This window comes from Periplaneta americana, chromosome 12 (assembly GCF_040183065.1).
Source record: "Periplaneta americana isolate PAMFEO1 chromosome 12, P.americana_PAMFEO1_priV1, whole genome shotgun sequence".
In the NCBI taxonomy this organism is placed as follows: Eukaryota; Metazoa; Arthropoda; class Insecta; order Blattodea; family Blattidae; genus Periplaneta; species Periplaneta americana.
The window spans coordinates 179697858-179720470 of NC_091128.1; the positions used below are offsets into that span (position 1 = coordinate 179697858).

At 36.6% G+C, this 22613-nt stretch overlaps 1 protein-coding gene across 3 annotated transcripts in view; it reads right to left on the reverse strand.

Moving 5' to 3' along the window:
• Positions 1–21308, reverse strand: part of LOC138711260 (targeting protein for Xklp2-like) — a 30170-nt gene extending 8862 nt beyond the window's left edge. The window contains exons 1-9 of one of the 3 annotated variants that reach the window (XM_069842688.1): positions 21031–21265; positions 17598–17687; positions 13772–13838; positions 11863–11950; positions 11243–11399; positions 9495–9648; positions 5953–6076; positions 5245–5406; positions 3772–3933 (exon numbers count right to left, since the gene is read on the reverse strand). In XM_069842688.1, the coding sequence (XP_069698789.1) occupies positions 3772–3933; positions 5245–5406; positions 5953–6076; positions 9495–9648; positions 11243–11399; positions 11863–11950; positions 13772–13838; positions 17598–17687; positions 21031–21121 (1095 nt within the window). In that variant the 5' untranslated portion in view covers positions 21122–21265. Of the gene's footprint in view, positions 1–3771; positions 3934–5244; positions 5407–5952; positions 6077–9494; positions 9667–11242; positions 11400–11862; positions 11951–13771; positions 13839–17597; positions 17688–21030 lie in introns of all 3 variants that reach the window. The other 2 variants (XM_069842689.1, XM_069842687.1) reach the window with 2 other exon arrangements.
• Positions 21309–22613: the final 1305 nt, after the last annotated feature.

Below are 22613 nucleotides of genomic sequence, written 5' to 3' on the forward strand. Positions count from 1 at the left end.
ATGAGGAATATTTGTGGGAAATTAGTGGAATCCATGCCAAATCGTCTCAGAGCTGTTATTAGGAACAAGGGAGGCCACATAGATTACTGAGGTATGTCTTAGATCCTTTTTTTATCCAGTTTGAGTGTTTTTGCATAAGTAATTACATTGTTCGGATTAATTTGCACGCTACTGTAGTATGTAAAGGCAAAGTAGAAATGCTGCAATCAAGTACCAGTTGTGGCACTAGGCACAAGCATGCGAGAGCCTGTGTACTGTGTGCTTCAATTTTAAAGAATCTGAACATTGATATTTCAACTTTCTATAATTTATCTATATACGTATATAATTTGAACTGGTAATGGAAATTACGGGAAAACGGCTGGACGGATTTTAATAAATGACCCCTCATTTTGAAGCTTGGAACTCAAAGTTTTTCGGAAAAATAGTAGTTTTCAGTAAAATGTCAATTTTTAAACATAATTTTCCTATTTTCCAAAATCCATCTGTCAGTTTTGAGAACTAGCTAATAGCATTGACGGCCGACTTGATATTCCCTTCGCTTTTTTGTAAAGGAGAAGCGAAGCGAGCATCAAGTCAGCCGTGTTGCATTTCAGAATAAAACAAAACACACACTACAGTAAACAATATTACACGAAGACCATGATCTGCAAGAATGCTGACATGTTTAGAGGTCAAATTAAATTGGTTATTAAAAACTTAACTTACTAAAAATAATTTACAGGTCTGATTCTGCGGTGTGTATTGGATATTAAAAACTACAAAACTTCAGGTGGTTTGATGACATTACCATTAGAAATTAAATATTATTGTAGTTAATGCCATGATGTGACTATTTTTCATTAATTAAATATATTAATGCTATATTGATGATATGAAAGTGAAACGTTTTGGGGTTATATAAGTAGATGTAGAGAATAACTTAAATTAGATTTTGATTTCTATATTTTACTGAGTGGCGGCTATATAGTATATATAGTATATGTTACTGAAACCTATAAAACTTACGTAAGATAATAATATTATTAAAAATCAAATATTTTTGTAGTTATTAAACAAGCGGGGTTGGGTCTTTTTCATATATTTAATGGCAGTGTGGTGTAGATATTTATATGCGTGGTTCTCTTCAGTATTGGCTCGAGAGAGAGTATCTTTCATTATTATGGGAGCAAATAACTTTCAGAATGTCTGGTATTCTTCATTGAAAATAAATCTTAAAAATGTTTATTTGAACGTCTAATGAACTTAGTTTGCAGCATTTGCTGCACAAGCCACTAGTGTACATTTAATATGCAGTTTGAAATTATATTAGTTATTGAAACTGTAACCAATATGTCTGTATTTTAATTTGTGTAAATGAATAAGCATGTTGTTTTTGTTTGAAACTGCATACTGACATCTGCCCGAGATGTTGAATCTCCCCAGGTCAGATTTACACTACCGACATTACCTGGTCTGTGTAACATGCTGACTACACATTACCATGTACATGAAGCCAACAGTTGTCCAGTCCTCCGTGAGATGCGAGGATATGGCGGTCAATCACGTTATGGTAGCATGTGATATCTTTACTGTGGCAATGCATTTGAGAGTCCATGCTTCTGTCAAGTAGGAGAAACAAGTTTGCTAAAACTTTGGCTAGTGATGATTTTTGACGAAATAAGCACGCCTACAGGGACTCTGAGAAAAACTGAATGCTTCGAATCCCCCCCTGCAGGTGATGAAACAGGGTGAGGAGGTTTCACTTATCAAGGAGAATTTACAGCTATGGAAAGAAAAGATGAATGAAGGTGGTAGCAAGTAAAGGTCAACAGTTTCATCATACAAAATCAGGTTCTGGGGAGCGCCTATCATGGCTGAGTAACTTGTCTGGAAGATACAAAAGACTATATTGAAGTTCGTATTATTAGAGTCTCACCGAACATCAAGGCTCCACTCCAATTTACTTTTGCAGAAGAATATCTTATTGAGCTTGTCTTGTGCAAATACACTGCAGTATGGAAGTAAATTAGTTTAGGTACCAGTAAAAGATGAATGTCCACTGCTAAGTGTTAAAGCCCAACAAATTCTAATACCATTCGAAAACTTCGCATAGATGCAACTGTAAGACTTTTTCCACTTGTGGAATTGTGAAAAAAAAATCTTGTTATATGAAGGATGCCATGAACTGAGAAAGTTCGAGAACTACTGAACTAAAGCAATTATGGGATTTTTCTGATATTGATTCATTCAATAAAGTTGGGTTAAATCAGTGGCGGTTCCTCGGGGGAGGGAAAGGATGAACGTCCTCCTCACATTTTTCTTAGTTTGAAAGTAAATACCAAATAAAATATGTGCCTTGAAATTCAAAGAAGATTCGATAATTTTTAAGTTCACAGCTATAAGAAAACCTCAGTTGATCGAGTTTTAAACGATGCGCGCTCATGTGCTGCTAGAAAACTGTGAGAAAGAGGCGAGATTGTTTGTGTGGAGGAAAGCCAACCATTCCTCCTTTACTGCAGTCAACACACACAGACAACAGCGCACTAGCGGCCAGAGAAAGAAGCACAGTTTTAAAGCAAGTAAATGAACGGAAAGGGAGGAGATCCTCCTCTGAATCAGCGCATGGGCGGGACATAGAAACCGACTGGTCGTGCAGCAAGCTCGCTACTGCTGCCATCTAACGATCTTGCATTCAACCAGACTATAACACAATTAGGAGGAGGCACAATAAAACAGTTTTAACGCAAAGCTATGAAAGACACCATGTAAACTTTTTTTTAAAATTATAAATAAAAATTTTTATTCATTGCACTTTATATAGGCTACTAATCACGGTTTGGAACTTTCAAGGATATTTGAAAGTTAAAGTTGTGTTTATATAAAACAAAGAGGAAGTAGTTCTACATTAGTATCGCAGATATTTTTGGCATCTGAAATTCACTTCCGTTCATTGTGTACTAGACAGGGCAACAGCCAAGTTGTCAGTTCTGTACAAATATATTTGAAATTGAAAGTAAGTAGGTACTCCAAACTACATTATTTTTAACATAAAAAATTGGGCACCGGCAACTTTGAACAATAATGGTAGTATGACTTTACAAGAACTGACATTCTTCAAAAGCATGTGATACTGAACTTGTAAAATGTACATGTGGTAACACAGACCACGTGGGTGGGTGCAGTGTTCTCGCTTTCCTCAGATTATTTCCCATTCCCATTTCCGTGGTTCCGATTACGTGTTAGTAGCTAGTCTCTTCCAACACGTGTGATGCTGTAGTGTACTCGAAAAATGCTGCGAGGTGAATTTCCTTGTAATTGTTAATTTGCGCAATTATTCAACAATGAATGGAAGTGAAACCATTATATATTATGGAAAATTTAGGAAACTCAGTTTACAAGAACAGATTATTGCTATACAGAAGGGAAGGCCAACCCCAACACTATCTGGTCTTACATGTATGCATGTTGGCTAATTTGTAGCATGTTTCATTCAAGAAGGTGTCATTTCGTCCTGTTACCTTCTTTCCTGCTCTTAAGAAATACGCAGGAGCCGCCACTGGGTTAAATATTTCTTAAATCCTAACATTACGATACTGCAAGATATCTAAACACACAATTCTGTTCTTTTAGTCCAATATCAGGCCTCAAATTTCAGAATGCATACAACGTGGCTATTTAAAAAAAAATTGAATGTAGCAGTAACAATGTTACGAAACAAATCTAGCATTCATATGAATTTATATCATTTCAGTTGTTAATTTAAACAACAATGCTCGTCCTATACTTCACCTTCTTAATGTGCTCCTCTTTCTTCTTGAGAAGCTGCTTATCTCGTTCCTCAAAGCTGAAGGGGTGAACTTCAGTAAAACGTTTCCTTTCATGGTTGCTGGCAGTTGGAATACCAAAGTGATGCACTTCTTTCTCTGTAACACTCTTCACACCATCCTTCACCTGTGATACAAACCACAATATTGTGTTAACACAAAGTACAACAGGAACAGCCGTCTATACTATAAAACCAAAGAAATCAACTGTAACGATTTTTCAGTAAATCGTCATTTTTTCCTCCCAGCAAATGAAGACTACTATTTTAGTAAGAGAACATTTTCTATGTACAGTAAAGCTTTGATTAGTGCAATTCCTTGATGGTTATCAAAATGAAGATAATCGAACCATTTAAAAACATATCATAGCAACAAATTGTTTCGAAAATAAACCCTAGCCACACATAGACAACCTTTAGGCTTTAACTTCGAACAAAATATGTATATTACAAGAAATATCTCTAAAACTAATGCCTGATTTACATTTGTTATGAAACTAACAGACAAGCTTAATAAATACTATGAAATTCAAATGCTTCAATGGCAAACACTTAATTTTCAGCATAATGCCATCACGAGATTTCATTACTTTTAATATTGACCCAGACACTGCTAATTCAGGGTGTCTGCAGATTTGAGCAAACCATTTTTCAAGACTCTCATGATCACGTTTTTTAAAGTAGGCCTATCAAATTTCATGACCTGATCGAAACAAACAAATACAGAATGTCCACACTCAACCTTATAGCACTTAACAATGTCACCTCTTGCATTCTATTTTTCTAATTAGTTTTGCATTTATTTTGTAATACATTTAGGTGTACTAGGCCTATGTTACTCATAAAACAGAATGCATTACTTGAAAACAAAATTGTACATTTCTTACAAACCATCGCCGCCGCCACCACCTTTTTGCGCAATCTTATCGAGGTTTTCGTCAAACATATTAAGAAATTCACTTTTGCTTATTTCTTGCATTCTCAGATTTACTACTCAAGTGTTAAGAATTGCCATCCACATGTTAACATGTCACTATCCACTCTACCTAAAAAGCTTACTTAGTAGACATTCTGTCAGTTTGTGTGTCGAATTATACATTGAGCTGCAAAGCACACCAGGTTAGGTTCCACATGTCTGCAGTTGGCAGCTTTAGGAACAAGAATATCTGTGTGGCATTTACTTCACTAACAGATTTAGTTGTGCTGAGTGTTCGATTCTGTAAAGAGTGCTGATCAGTCATGTTTGCAGTGGAATATGATATGGTGCGTCATTCAGCAACACTGCGAGAGATTTAAAAATGTCTCATCAACGTGTCATTTCTCCTGAACAATTTTTGTTATATATGTGGGAAGCATACAATAAAATCTTATAGCTAAATAACAGCAATAAGGAAGGAAATGCAAGAGTTACACTGAAAGAAGGGAAGGTCTGTACTCACCTCCAGAGAAATCGCATACACTTTCGACTTCTTCAAGCAAGTGGGCGAGACAGGATGTGTTAGTGGTATTTCCTTTTTTTTAGGAACACCCTGTGTTGACTGTAAAATTGATGTTGGTGCAGGATTTGCAGTGAAGGTATATACTGGCGGAACCACTGCCTTCTGTTAACACAAGAAACTGAGCTGTAAGTTAAGGTCATTTCCACATGTTCCTTTCAACATTACTTTGACTCTTCTCTGCAGTAATCTTGAACCCTTACCATTCAGTTTGCCATCCTTCACCTCCTATTCTCAGCTGTTTACTGTTTTTTTTTTTAGCCTAGAAGTGAATATAGATCAGACTTCCAAAATGTCGAGAACCTAATCAGTCATTAAAGAAGTACAATCTGACAAGTCCCCAGATTATGTAGACCAACATGCGGGCAACTGCAGAGGTTATATCAGTGTCGCCAGATGTGCCGGAATTTTGTCCTGCAGGAGTTCTTTTACATGCCAGGAAATCTACTGACATGAGCCTGTCGCATTTAAGCACACTTAAATGCCATCGACCTGGCCCGGGATCGAACCCGCAACCTTGGGCATAGAAGGCCAGATCTATACCAACTCACCAACCAGGTCGACCGTAGTAAGATACTCTGTAGACTCCAATCTCCACATCACTTCACGATTGGAATTACTGATGTTTTGTATAATGAACTTCTAACGTACCTTTTTCGCCACTTCAGTCAAGTTGAAAGGAACTGGAACTGTAGGCGGTTTCCGCTCAATCCTTTTTCCTAGCTTTGGTGGTTCTAGAACTTTCGAATTCAGAGGATTCGCTTTTATTTGGAATCTGAAATATAAACAGTGCAATTTATTACTTTAACCTAATACACTTCAATGTTCAGGTGAGGGGTTTGGACTTTTTCCATTGCTGGTTGTCACAATCAAAAAAATTAAGACAACGTTTCGAAGGGTGGTTCTTTCTTCGTCTTCTGGTGTAAGAAAGGAGAGAAAGGAAAAAACCTACTGTTGGAATCGTTACGTACAGCTATTCTGTATGACTGATCGATTGATTCCTGGCTTCGGTGGAGATTCTAATTAAGAAAAACCCGAAGTCATTAGCAGTATGTTGGCACTAAACCAAACGAAAGAAAAAAGATGGGCGTGAAGTGGCTAAAAATTGATGAAAGACACACAAAAGGAGGGGGCGGGGAACTAAAAAATGTGAACAAGTGTTATGATACCTCGATAGAAAATAAAAGAAGGTAAAAAAGGAAAAAAACTAGTAACAAGGACATGATAAAAAACTACTACTGCCTTTTTTTTTACCTTTTATTTTCTATCGAGGTATCATAACACTTGTTCACATTTTTTAGTTCCCCGCCCCCTCCTTTTGTGTGTCTTTCATCAATTTTTAGCCACTTCACGCCCATCTTTATTCTGTTTGGTTTAGTGCCAACATACTGCTAATGACTTCGGGTTTTTCTTAATTAGAATCTCAACCGAAGCCAGGAATCAATCGATCAGACACACAGAATAGCTGTACGTAACATTCCCAACAGTAGGTTTTTTCCTTTCTCTCCTTCCTTACACCTGAAGACGAAGGGAGAACCACCCTTCGAAACGTTGTGTCTTAATTTTTTTTATTGTGACAACCAGCAATGGAAAAAGTCCAAACCCCTCACCTAAACATTAATGATCCACCATTGCTTTCCAACCCCTCATTTAGATCAACACTAATACACTTCTCAGGGTATGACAGTCACATTTGTAATTATTTGACTACTCTCTTAAACTATGGAAAAATGGTAGAAGAAACCAGAGTAGTTTCAGAAAACTAGCCTGTCAGCTTCTTTGTCCACAACAGGCTCTCACATGTTTTGAAGCTATCTTTCCTTTGCAGAGAAATTTGGCTGTTACAGATTAGTCTTAAGGTGAGGGAAGAAATATAAAAGAATGATGCAAGAATACATGCAACTTTCCATTGATCTATAGTTTGTTCAACGAAATAAGAGAATGTCTCCACTTAAATATTTGAAGGAATTAGTAGTAGTAGTAGTAGTAGCAATATTTATTTAACCTTAAGGTCATCAGATCTTCTCCTCCCCTCACCAGGGGATTACATCTACAATATGAAGAATACAATTACAATTATTTTAATTTTATTGCGTTATTTTACGATGCTATATCAACATCTAGGTTATTTAGCGTCTGAATTATATGAAAGTGATAATGCCGGTGAAATGAGTCCAGGGTCCAGCACCGAAAGTTACCCAGCATTTGCTCATATTGGGTTGAGGGAAAACCCCAGAAAAAACCTCAACCAGGTAACTTGCCCTGACCAGAATTCGAACCCGGGCCACCTGGTTTCGCAGCCAGACACGCTGACCGTTACTCCACAGGTGTGGACCAATTACAATTATAATTAATATCAAGTTTACAACTACAATAAAAATCAAAGTACAAAAAGATTACCTGATTAATAAAGGCTAAACAATTTACTGTAGAAATTAAGAACTGAAGTACAAATTAAACCTAGAGTAATAAAATTACGTAGTGTGAATGATTAGAGACTGAAATATTTTGCGCTAGAATAAGAACTATTTACAAGAAGCATGTCTGAACGAGTCTCAATTACTGACCAAGTGCCTAGTAAGTTAGCATTTGAATTCAATTTTATTCCAGAGTCTTGGCAGGGCTATTGTGAAAGAGGACGAGTATGAGGAGGTGGGATGGCATAGGGGTGCGGTTGTTGGCTGCTTACAGACAGAGCCATCCTACTTTGTACATTGAGTAGAGGCTATTGTTCAGTAGGGACCTACTGGCCATCTCATATCTTATTAGTAAAAAAAAAAAAAAAAAAAAAAAAAAAAAAAAAAAAAAAAAAAAAAAGGGGGGGGGGGGAAGCTAAGATTAGGAGAGTTTGAAACTACATCTCGACTTTGGCATAAGCAAAGCATCTTTTCCCAGTCAATCACTTGCTGATTTTTTGGACATAAAAGCTTACAGTTACATTAACTTAACACGAGAATCTGGAAGGGAGCAACATATACTATGGTGAATGTCTTGAATCTTTCAAAAAAATGTTCCTACGTCATCTAATATGTACTACAGTAAAATCCCATTTTAACATTCTCCTTTTTAAGGAATAATCAAAGTCACACCAAATTACCATAATTAATTCCTGCTTTTAAGAAAACCGGTTTAAGGAACACTTTGGAAGTGGATTTTATGATAATGAAGCCCGAAATACAGACTTTCAATAATATGTACTACCAGCATATTCAATAGTGCATCTCAATCGATAGCAATGCAGTGCTATTTATGATCTTGCTTTGCGTTCCTTTCAGAGTGGTTACACTGTCACATATGACAAAAAAGCATAGGTTGGCAACTGTTTCATTATGAGGAATAATGAAGAAATTTTCAATGATGAGTTTCAGTGTGACTCGGGTTCAACCAAACAGAAAAACATTCGCGCCTCACCATTTGAAGTGTTAGAAAATATAATGAAATTGGTAGTAAATAATAATATTATAGGCCTAATTAAATGATTATGTTTGGTATATAACATACACGTTAGTATTAATTATTTTAGTCTTTCTTACCCTCTTCATGGAAACCCCTATTGAGGAAAATCCCTATTTAAGGAAAATAAAAAAAGTAATCCCTCAGAGATTTGTTAAAAAGAGGTTCTCCTGTATTTGCATACACTATCTTGCAATGTTCTCCATTAAGGAATAAGATCCAAGGACTAACGCAATCCACTGAATCAACGAATGATCTAATTTAGCTCACAGAAAATTAAATTAAATTTCTTTGACATCTTCTCCTAGATGCATGCGTCACAGGTACACACATAAGAATTCTGTTCTTAGCAGATCAGCCAGCAGTCTGCCTCTAGACTATCCGGCTCAGGTTCAATTCCCGGCGGGATCAGAAATTTTCTTGTAAAATTTCTACCTCGGGACTAGGAGAGATGGCAGTGCACATCTAATCACTACATTGTGCACCAATATGCCTGGGTTAAATCCCAAATCTCTCTGCAGTGTATATGAAGAGAAGGCATATGTCACTATTGATAGTGGCATGGCCTGCCGAAGTGGTGTGCAATTTGAAAATGGGTCACAGTCCTGCCATCTATCAGCAAAATGCGGACCCCAAATCACGCAAGTGAAGTGGGTAGGCATTAGATACACACACCTCGAGTACATGCACAATTACTATGCTGGCTGCAAACTATTACAGTACGAATTGTAGGCACTTACGCTTTCATCTCTTCAGCTTCCTTTTCTTCTTCCTCTTCTCGCGTGAGGTAATGCACAGGCCGTGAACGCAGATGTGATGTCAGGTGAGGTGCCTGAGGTATTGTGTTCTTTATGATGACACTGCCTTTGTTCTGCAAGCTGGTGTTAAACTTACCTGGAACACCATTCGCTTCTGTGTAAGCATAAAAGTAAACAATTCTTAACTCAAAATTATTACTGCCTTCAACATGTTATGATTCACATATTGTACAGCGAGCCTCTTGGTTACTCCCCACACTCAGTTGTGATCGAATAACTTTTAGTGTGCCACATCAGTTTCGCTTTAGAAAATTCCTGAATGAATGTAGGTCTCTATTAATCAACGCTCGTGACATATGACAGCCAGACATAAGTGATGAACTGTAGAGAGAAGCCACTGATTGCTGGGGTAATTAAAATAAGAAAATGGCAGAGGACGGCCATAGTGAACAGTAATTCAAATGGATGCATGAAAAAAAAAAAAAAACAATTACTACTTCAAACTCAGTGAATTTAAGCTCTGCTGTGCAGACCTGTTCTACAGCAAAGTCTTGTCTGGGGCCGAAGAGGAACTGCATGTCTGAAGAACAAATTTCATGCAAAGCTCCATTTCAAGATAAATGGGAGGGAGGGAAAAATTGCTTCAGGTATACAAAAATAAGTGATTAATGACATCTTTAGACAGGTTTTACATTGTTAATATTTATAAAAAATATGCACTAAATTACAATGCGTCATGGTGAGATTCAATTTCATAAGATCAAAGAGAATAAACCTACACAAACTGCCAAAATTTGAAAATTGGTGTACTAGAGTAGCTTTGCAAAGCACATTTTCTAGAATAAAATAAATTGGTTCAATTTAATACAGCTCAAACATTTAAAAGCAGTTCCTATACCACCAACCTGAAGTTAAGAGAAGTTCGGCATGACCAAATAAATGACTGATTGGGATTAACAAGCCACAAGGTCTGAAACTGGAACACTGCCCACCAATTCCAGATGAAGTATAATGCATAGTAAGCTTGTCACAAACATCCCATACAGAAAGTAACTTCTGGAATAGTATTTAACAGAAAAAGTGAAGTAACAATCTGACAGAAGATATGCACTTTCACTAAGAATGCTATTGGTAAGCTGTGCTGCACTGTATACTTGCACCTCCCCCTTTTTTTTTTTTAACAAATCTCTCTTCTTGATTCTGAAATTTTTAGTATGAACAGATGGAACATATTAGTTAGAATTATTAACACTATCTGAGACATTATGAACTGTAACACGGTCATGTTTGATATATTTAATTCGAATTAAAAATAAATTCATAAATCATACCAGAAGTGTGTCGAACTTCGATCACTACTCTGGAAAAATTTGTGAAGGTAAGGATAATTTTAATATACTTTTATTATGGATATTCTCTGAAGAATTGGACAGTGGTCTGCAAGTCAAGAAACTATGCAAGATGTGTAATATAAATACAGTATATTAAATTTAACCAAGGATATTGATGATTTAAACACTGAAATGTTTGTTACTGCACTACACAGAAAAGTTTATAAATATGCACAAACATGATCTGTTAACGAAGCCTTCCGATGTGACGCAGTTAAAAATTCATAACAGTCTTTATCCAGAGTCATGGAAAAACATTTACAACATTTTAAACAAGAAAAGAAAGGGAAATGTGGGAAAGAGAAAAAACAAGATACAAAATTCCTGCTTTGCACTTACCAAACTTCGGTTTGGTGTGGAAGCGATCCGGGGTGTTCGCATGGAAGCGCCTCACAGCTTCTGCCATGCTGATGAACTTGCAGGGCTGGGCGTACTGTGCAATAGGTGACGATGCTTTCCTCTTGTGAATATCCTCCTTTGAGAACAGCAGCTTTCCCTTACAGAGAAAATTTACACTGTTTGAAAACCGTATTTTCTACATTTTCAAAGTAAACAATATAAACCGGGGGAAAGTTCATGTTTGACATCAGTGCTGCCAAGCTGATGCACGTAAAAGAACCAAGAAATGCCCCCCCCCCCCACTTCCAAGCCATGCTGATGATGTTTATTGCTTTCAAGACTACCAACCAAGCCATAAACTTTCGATTTAAGGGCAAGTATCGCAGTCTATCCTGATACTGCTTATATAGTTCATGGCAGAACATGACAGCCTTCCGTCACACCCTCACCAACATACAGTGTATGAGTGCTATAAGGGGGTGTCGCCCACAGTGAAAACTCTTACAAAGTTTGTGAGTAGTTATGACCTTCCTTCCAGAAGAGAAGACTGTTATGTTTTGTAACGAAGTATGTGTGTGCTAAGCAGAGATCTGAAACGCGTAACAACTTGTGTCTCTTACCTTGGGTCTAGACTGGGCAGAACTGCTGCCTCTGCTCACATGGCTTTTCTTCGCTTTTGTAGCAGTTAGAAGACTTTTCATTGCTTGGCTGGAAAAAAAAAAGAAAGAATTTAAAATACAAAATTAAGCTGATCAGTTCACATGAAGAATCAATAAAATAAACTGGAATGTTACCCGTAAATTGCAAACAGCTTCAATGGCTAGCACAAAGGGATTAAAAAAATTAACACTGAGGCTGTGCACAAAACTGAAAATCAGCAAATGTAAGCATTATAGAATTAAAAAGTGACAGCACAGCTAGGCTTAAATATCTACTGAAGACTTCGCAACTATGTCTCTGCACAGATTAATAGGCGTTATGAAGTTAAGTTTCTGGAGCTTAAAGCCTGGTTCACAATAAACCTGGAACGAGAACCAGAATGAAAACGAGAAGCAGAGGGCGTGAATATGAAAATTTTTGATTCACAATAAACCGAGAACGTAGACGACTATGCATATCGATATGCATGTCAATAACGATATGTAAAGTCGATATTACGCATTCTGATGTTATTTGTGTATAATTGACCAATGGCGTTCTCTTATAAGTACGAGGCAGCCAACATAAACACAGGTTAACCAACTTCGAAATTTCAACTGAAACATTTCATTAGGTACGGTACTATAAATATGCCCATGCATCTTTATTATCACAACCTATTTTAAGTCTACCATAACGTAAAATAATTAGAGAAGAAACATTTGTAATAGAACAAAAATGAACACAACAGTAGTTATTGAATTGAAGCGTGAATATGTAGTGTGTAATACAACCAATACAGTAATAAAATATGATTCACTTACGATCAGTGTTCAAAGATGCAACTATTGCAAGCCATGTATTCTCCTTCATTTTCTCATCTTTATACGAGGCGCACTGCTTATCGTAAATGCGAGGATTTTCCTCAACACTCAATATTAGAATCTCATCAAATAAAACTTGCTCCATAATACACAGTACAGAACAAAATAATGCATAGGTTATGTCACGGTCTTCTTGCTACAAAATATACGACGACAAAATAGCTTTTAGATGGCAATAGAATGAATCTAGTGGGCTGTGATCGGAAACATGAACACCAAAGTTCAAACTTGACCAACTCCCGTTCCCGATCTCGGGCTCCGGCAAGCTTTTCGTTAATTGTGAATGCTCACATTTAAAAGTATACATTTTAACAATTTTACCATTTTCGTTTTCATTCTGATTCTCGTTTCCGGATTATTGTGAACCAGCCTTAAGGCTACCACAATTTTCCTGGACCAATTATGACAGCACACAAAGGCAATTACATTTTCAGATCTAAAGTGAACAGGGAATTCGACTGAAGTTCACTGAACACAGAACTTCATTTCAGGGCTTCCACATATTGTGAACTGGGATTTTCCAGTCTCTAATCAGATCAAAATCTCCAACAGAAGCATCAACCATCCCACGGTAATTCCAAGAAACTAGTTTAATTTTTCACAGCAAAGACATGACAGATATAATGCAAATAACTTTGAGTTTGTATGTTTATGTTTTCAGTTTGTTGTTCACTTCTTATTTAAGTTTTCTATTTACTATAATTTCAGTTAATGAAAAAATAGTGCAGAGATTTCCATATGAAGAAAGTGGAGATATTAATAGCAGTTGCAGGATATTACATAGTGGTACGTACGAAATGTCTTACTTGTTCAACTAGTCAAATTACCCCCAACAATGTTTAATATGGCATCCTTCTTGTGATTACTACTCTCTCTCTCCACTACGCAGAGTCCAAGACACACTCTCTCTCAATCTCCAATTAGAAGCTCATTAATCAGTGTTACGTTGTTCAAACTGGCTTCCAAAATGGAATGTTAAATTTAAAATAAACGCACAATTACTTACTCTATCATATGTATATTTTGTGACAGTTCTTCCATGCTTTCCTCCTCACCAGAGATGGTAGACACACCTGCAAAGAAATTAAGGACGAAATTCAATGAACCAACAGCAAAAACAATTTAGTTACATTTCTCTTGATTTCCTTCAATTAGTACCTTAATCCAACAGAGGGCCAGCAAGGTCTTCACATTCTCATTTTTAAACTTTTCACCCTTCATAAAATTCTTTCCTACACTATTACTTATGCAGCCAAATTTATGTCTCACTTTCAATTCAAGATCAGCACAATCGAGTTTGTGTGTTCTAATTAAGGTAAAATAATTTTTCTTAGCACAATCAACATTCAATACTTGGCAATCACCACCAGTTCAGCAACATGAAACAAAATCGAAACAGGAACATTCACTTCTGCTGGCATTATGAATCTGAGGGTGAGGCATAAATGAAGGGTACACGGGAAAAACGATCTAGGTCCATAAAAAATCGAAATTGAATTAATAATGCTATCTTATAGTGGAAAGAAAGTACTATTATGTGGTCTAGCTAGTAATAAGAACTCATCATTCTTGACATTCCACTACATCAATTTATATTAAATACACACATAACTAAGTATTAAGTGCTTAAACTTTAAAATTCGCTTTTCTCGAAACTTTCTAAAATGGACCTTGATCGTTATTCCCGTGTACCCTTCAAATATTACACAAAGTCAGCTAAATAAAATAATGTCAGTCATCATCATCATCATCATCATCAACCAATTTAAGCACTAGACCTAGTGGTCTCATGCCACCTTTTTACTGGTCTTCCAACAGATCGTAGTCCAGAAGGATGGCAATGTAGCACTGCCTTTGGCCATCTTTCTGTTGGCATTCTCTCTACATGCCGTTTCCATGTAATTTTGTAGATTTGAAGAAAATTTAATATAGGTCGGACATTTAATTCTTCCAAAATTTCTGTATTTTATTTTCTATCCCAAAGTGTGTATTATGCCGTTTTCTTCATGAACTTTTTTTTTGTGAGAGTCCAGACTTCTGATCCTTAGACTAAAGTAGGTTGTGCTAAAATGTTGTACATCTTTAATCTTTTATGTTTCTGTACTAAATTAGGTTTGAAAACTGAATTGATAATGTCGATAACTTTCACAAAATTATTTCGGTAATCTCATAGTAATAAGAGTAATGCAGAAAGTGTTTTTTCAACATGTACATTATGCTAGTCATTTCTCCGGAACCATCCTAGCCTTGGGTGCTATGTTAGTTATTTATTAATCCTGTTTTCTTAATTAAGGTATACACTCCAGTTAAGGTCCTCTGGTTCTAAGAGGTCTTCTGTGAACAAGGCAACACAGGAGCATACAATTTGATTAACTCTTTCATAATGTACAGTCTAGGTTGCCCTCAGATGCATGGCCTGCGAGAAAAACTGTGATTGCTCTTAACTGAAATTACTATTAAGTAGTAGGCTATTTAAGCTCCACAACACACTTAACGCAACTATCCAAGTAGGCTAAGATAAACTTTTGACTTACATTTGCACAAAAGTCATTCTTTACAACACTAGAAAGTACGAAATTTGGCTTCATTTATAAATTGTAATGTTTAAATATATGCATGTCACTCATTTTGGAGAAAAATGCACATAAAATATATTATTATTTTAAACAATTCCAACAGTACAAAACTGTTATTTCCATGAATATGCACCCTCACACATCAAGGGGTTTCAGCTAAGCCTTCACAAACTAGAATCCTTTCTTACTTTGTGGTAGTGTGGAAGAAAGAGCGAAACTTAAATCCCAACGAGACAGAAATAATTCTGTGTAATAGTGAACAGCCTATATCCTACAAAAATATGTTTCAGTGCAATACTAACTGGGTTTGTACTATGTGATACAAAAACAAGGACGGAAGAAAATTATTAGCTATGATTTTGACTGAATTGCCATTGCGTGTGTGCGTGCGCACACATGCACATTAATATTTTTTTACTGAAATAATAAGTATTTCATATGCACCATTTCTTGATAATGTTGAAAAAAACTTGAATTTCAGTAGAAATCTAGGAATTCATTTTCTTCGGCATTACAATACTTCCCTTCACATTTCGTTTAATAAGCATGTCTAAAGTAAGAGCTTATGGTTTGTTCATTTATTCATCCAGTGTTCTGCCTGAAGGCAGGTCTTTCACTGCAAACCCAGCTTTCTCCAATCTTTCCTATTTTCTGCCTTCGTCTTTGTTTCCTCATATAATCCATGTGTCTTAATGTCGTCTATCATCTGATATCTTCTTCTGCCCCGAATTCTTCTCCCATTCACCATTCCTTCCAGTGCATCCTTCAGTAGGCAGTTTCTTCTCAGCCAGTGACCCAACCAATTTCTTTTCCTCTTCCTGATCAGTTTCAGCATCATTCTTTCTTCACCCACTCTTTCCAGCACAGCTTCATTTCTTATCCTGTCTGTCCACTTCACACATTCAATTCTTCTCCATATCCACATTTCAAATACTTCTATTCACTTCGTCGTAATGTTCATGTTTCTGCCCCATACAATGCTGCACTCCACACAAAGCACTTCACTAGTATCTTCCTTTGCCATTACTATCCTATCCTCCTTTTGACCTCCTAGCAGCAGCTCATGTTACTGCTTATAGTACACCCCAAGCAGGCCATGTGAAGCTGTCCACTTGCTCTACTGCCTTATTTAGAATTCGCAAGTTTACCTTCTTTATTTTTTTTTCCTATGACCACGATCTTAGTCTTATTTACATTTATGTTCATCTCATACTGCTCACAGCTGTCATTTAGCTAATTTACGGTTAATCATTAGAAATATGAGAACTCTGAAACATATATAGCAGTCACGAATATACAGTATGGTAACTAACAAGTCAAAGTAAGGGCCTGACTCTACTATCAATGAAATGTTACTCTCGAACATATCATGGTTAAAAAAATTTAAGAATTAAAAACCAGTTCTGGAGCATATAAGTGAAAATCATGTGTGCTATATCAGATGAATGTCTAGAAACAGACATAAAATGTTTCTCTATGCAAGAAAGAGACCAATAGGAATATCTACCGGAAGGTACAGAGCGTTCGCCTATGGGTGGGGCCAGGAAAGCGGCCTGCCTGCGGTGTCGCTTGCGGGAATCGTCTATCCATAAGCTTCCACTTTCTATACTATACTCTGTAGGGTTTTAATTTTAAAAGTTTAGCAGCAGTAAAGACTGATGTTTTTGAAACATTAACTTCCTGTGAAACACGTCTTAGAGATTTATTAGGAGAGCGTGTAAATGATGCACTGATTTCATAAATTTTTTCTTCCGTCAATACTCTTCGTTTTCGCTTAGGAATTGTATCACTTATCGACCCTGTTGTCCTTAATTTGTTAACAAGACGTCTAACAGTTTCTCTACCCTGAATTGGAGCACCTGGATATTTCACTTCAAATTGCCTCCGCACCTCTCTACATGACTCTGTTTTCACATATGCATCATACATAAAAACTCTCTGTTCAAGCGTGAACTTTGAGTTTTGCATTGTTAACAAATTTTACACACACGCTGAATATTTAAGCAACTGTGTCAAAAAACTGCACTGGACGTGTTAAATACTGCAACATCTGACTCACAACTGATAACAAGTCGACCTTGATTGTCGAGCGTGTCTCAACAACTGCGCGCACAAAGCGGCGTATCAGTACATGCCGCTTTCCTGGCCCCACCCGTAAGCGAACGCTCTGTAGAATCAGAATGCAACAGGCCCTGTGACACATGTCAAGAAAACTAAAAGGAAAGCTGACAAAGAATGAACACAAACTCTGCTTACTTTCAAGGTCCGTGGGAGTGGAGACTGACACAGCTGATCCATTGTCATGCTCGAAGTTCCTTGAACTGTTCACACTTTCAGTCACACAATCTGCAAAGTTAAAACATCATCGAACTCTCAAACTGCAATGCACCGCTATAAAATATGAAGTGGTTATAACAGATTTTTATAAACCCTCACACAAATGATTAAAGTTATAGTATTTATTTTAAAATGCACAACAGGAACGAATCTAAAATGTTTTTATTTAAAACAATGAATTAAGCAATTACAAATTGTAGAGAAATAAAGAATCTTTCCAAATCTCTTGCATTACCTTCTTCAACATTGAGGACATTTCTCTCTTAAAAAAACACAGTAAGTTATGTCGATGTTAAGGTGGATCTACATGGTTCAGCTTTTCTTTCAACTTCATGCATGCAAGATTGATATTTAATATTAATATATAAACGTAGTGAAAATGACGTTCAAAATGGCGCATCATAAAAGATGACAAAATCTTCATACATCTTAATTGAACATGAGTTTCAATCTTCAGTCTTTCAATATTCTTCCCAGACTGCATGCATTTGTGCATGAAAAATTGAACAATGTAGAGGTTAATCTTGCACAGGAAAGGGACTGATTGCGGGCTTGTGTGAGGGCGGCAATGAACCTCTGGGTTCCTTAAAAACCATTTGTAAGTAAGATGCAACTTTATACTTTGGATGTAGCTACAGAGCCTACACGAATATTAGTAATGAGAATTATTGTTCTAATCTGAAGCCAGTTTTTCACATAAAAATAGAAATACCGGTATGACTTCTTATAGTAGGCTACAGTAGCTTGATAGAAAAGCTCCCGACACCTAACCACAACTGTTTCAATATTCTGCACATTTGCTTCTCCTATTCCAACTTAGAGCGACAGTTCTTTCACTGTTATGCATTTGTCAGCCACAACCATGTTAACGTGCTGCACATTGTCAGGACTTCTTGCAGGGTCTGCCGCTGTGAGGAGTATCCCTAATATTGGAGTACTCTCTTTCACCAGATAATCTGCTTGCCCACCAACTAACCATACTACGATCGACAGCTGCAACTCCATATACCTTTTTCAACCTCTTGTGAATGTTTCCCACTGTCTCATTCTCACAGCACAGGAACTCGATAACAGCACGTTGCTTCTGACGAATGTCAAATACAGCAGCCATCTTGAAGAAGTGCCATCATGGCGCCACTCATAGGAACGACTTAAATTAAATTTGAATACAAGTGGGAAGGATGTATCTATGACCTCCATAAATTGCAAAGGTATAGAATAAAAAATAAATTTAAAAAATGTTGTGCATTACTTTTTGGCGTGACCCTCGTATTTTCTACATAGCTATGAAGCTCCTTAGCTGCGGTGATTTCAACCTTCCTAGATTTAACTGTCCAGACATACTTCTTTAAGGTCCCGCCTAAACCGTCCACTGTCCCATTACCATGGGAACTAGCAAAAAAAAGTTCCATTCAGCTGTTAGATCAAAATCACTTTCCATAAAGCAGAGATTTCACAAAGTGTATTCGTTTTTAAATTGCCCTGCACAATTATCAGTAAATATGAACAAATATGGTTTATCCCCAAATTGGTAGCTTTGACGTGTTGAATTATGGTACTAAAGAAAGTCCAGACTGCATACTTGCTGTGAGATAAATCATTACTTGATATGTCATAGAATTTCACTGCATCATTCAGAACCCAAATGAAACATGTAAAATCTGTGACTTGTGGATGACTCCAATGGACACACAGTCTCCTCTTGAGACCAATGAATAGTTCTCAGCAAAATTCACTTGGACTACAGCTTGTCCAACTGATAATTTTACTTTGCATGAGTGAAAATACTCTGGCTGAACTCTCTTTACAAAGCAATGAATTTTAATTTGTGGCAACTTCTTAAGTCTATTCGTTCAAAGCATACTATTGACATCTTCCCATTGTTTCCATGTAACCTGTTTCTGTAGAGCTACATCAGAAGTAATTAAATGAGCCACATTTCATAGACATTTGGAACACCTGCCAAACATGCAATTTACTTTTGATATAGGCTATGACAACACAAATTTGCTAACAGATCCTTGTGGTTTCGACGGAAAATGGGGATTAATTTTGCAAGATTCAACTCAACTTATATAATTATAGGGTAGTGATACTTGCAGACACAAACATTATGTGGTGCCTCTATATCAAAACCACTTGTGGAGGACGTAGGGAATAGAAAGTTGATTTTCCCACTTTTATCTCAGGGTGACATTTTTTTAAATTCCCTCACATGCTTCACCTACTGTAATAACCATGTGAATTTTTTGTAGAATTTATTTTTTCTCTCACCTTTTTTCCTAGCCGTTACACAGGCCTATCTACATTTTATGTTAAATATTAAGTCATATTTTTCGCCCTCGCCTCGTCTTCGCATGTGGCTCAATTACGTCAAAAAATTAAATTCTCCATCAAACATAAATTAAATTACTGGTACACAATCATTCTCACCCTGATTTACGGTAAAGAGTTTGGTGAAGTTTATATTTCGCCTATATTTAATTTATTATCTACGTTTAAGCACCTTAAAAATTCATTCATTTCATGTGTTCTGCCCAAGGGCACGTCTTTCACTGCAAATCCAGCTTTCTCCAATATTTCCCATTTTCTGCCTTCCTTTTCGTTTCCTCATATGATCCATATAAGAATGTCGTCTATGATCTGATATCTTCTTCTACCCCGAACTCTTCTCCCATTCATCATTCCTTCCAGTGCATCCTTCAGTAGGCAGTTTCTTCTCAGCCAGTGACCCAACCAATTCCTTTTCCTCTTATACAGAATTGGTAGATCATAGGCACTTAAGTCTACATTGTTGTTGTTGAGTCAACTGTCCGAAGACAGGTTTGCACCTCATAAGTGATACCAATAAGGCAAAGCTCATGAGGCAACTAGGCCGGGAGATAATGTGGTAGGGTGGCCAGTTCCTTTCTCCCTCCAATGCCATGCATTGCCGATTAGCTACATATTCCACTAATCAGACTTCAGATGCATAGGCCTACAAACAATCGTTTCTTCTCCGACACATATGGTCAAGTGAGATGTGCTGCCTGATAACAGATATAGGCCTAGGCCTATATATCAGCCAGAACCTCAATCAGAGGTAAGGCCTACATTATAAACAAAATAAAACGCCAACAAAATACAAAAAATTAAGAACGACTTCAAAATACCGCATAAGTACATATGTCGTTATTTCATTATTGAATTATTTATTATTCGTGCAAGGAACATCTCCTTTTTATGTATATGTACTTATTTATCTGCCCTTGTACCATCAATAAAAACAATTTTAATTTGCACAGTCTTTGTACGTAAGTGCTTATGCGGTATTCTGAAGTATAGCGAAAAATTACAATTCATTAATAAATACCAAAAAATTTGTCTCCGCCATCGTTTTGCTCCAGTGCTGCAGAATCTTCAAAATTGACGTACATAGGGGCATCAACTTCAAAATCATCCATGTTACACAGTAAAATTACTTGATAAAAATATCCTTATACAATATGTGTCTAATCTTACACGAAAAGTATTAAAAACTCCTTGAAAGTGTCAACTGTCAACCTAACAGTCACATCACTAATACAACACACAGTCATAAACTAATTCTTCTAAAATAGTTGGAACTTGGAATAAAGTTTCCGTTTAAACAGTTTAAACGTAACTGACAACAAGCTCAAGCTGACCAATCATCTTCGTGTTCATAATCCAAGGTCAAATAAGAAACTAGTTACATGAAGTAATTTTGAAGTATCATAAAATTTCCAATACGAGCGAAATATTAGTCCTATTAAATCCTATGGATACGCAATAAAGTAGAAATGAATAGTCTGTTAGATAATATTTATAATTAGATGTGATATGTACTTAGAAATTCGTTTACGAATACTACGTTAAACAGTGCAAAGCCTACAAGAACTAGCTCGTAGTTAGACCTCCTGCTGTCAGATAGCAGCACAGTTCTATTTATTTATATAAACAGACAATGTTATAATTGATAGAAATGCGCACAATGTGCAAGGTTTCGAAGGTTTATTCTACCATACTAAACATTACTAGTGAGATTACTATTTAAGCTCGGTTCAGACGGTGCTAGTTTCCGTGATGGATTCCAAGGTGGCTGCGCTGATGGCTACCCTGCGTCCTCACTTGCTGGAAGTAATGCACTCTGGTGGCTAGCTTGCTGGATCCTTGCAGTGATCTCAACATTATAGTTCCTTGCAACGAGTTAGAAAGAGAAGACTATAGAGTGGCCATGTTGTCCTGTACAGCGCTCTTTGCGGTGCCACCGCGAAACACGGCAGATCTGAGCTAAGCGCCCACCTTTGTAAAAATTCGTCTGCTTACAATGTTGTGAAGTACAAAAAAACGAAGAAAAAACATGCCTGTTGTGTGTGCTGCATATAACTGCAATGTCAAAATGAAAAAGACAATTGATATATCATATTTCATGTAAATTTTATGAAGTTAAGTCCATAATTTTGTTAATTAACAGCATTTTTTTTCATGCATAAATTTGTAACAACGCCCGGCATAAACAAAATAAATGGTTCACTGGTAATGTATTTAAACTAAATACGGATAAAACCAATGCAATTCCGTTTCAGACCCAGTGAAAAACAAATAGCAATACAATATTAAAACTGTATTTCGACACCGGCATCCTTTATTTCTGCTCCTTCTGTCCTTACTGCTTATAGAAGACGATGAGCTGTAGCTTATAAAAAGTAGGCCTATTTCGAAGACAAACGATTAATCAAATAAATGGTTCACTAGTAATAAAGTTAAACTAAATACGGATAAAACCGCTACAATTCCGTTTCAAACCTAGTAATAGCAATCAAATATTAAAATTGTATTTCGACACTCGCATCCAAAATAACTCAAAACTCTGGGGTAGGTCGTATTGTTGTTAGTATTTTGACTGGAAGGACATGAAAGAACATAATTGAGCAC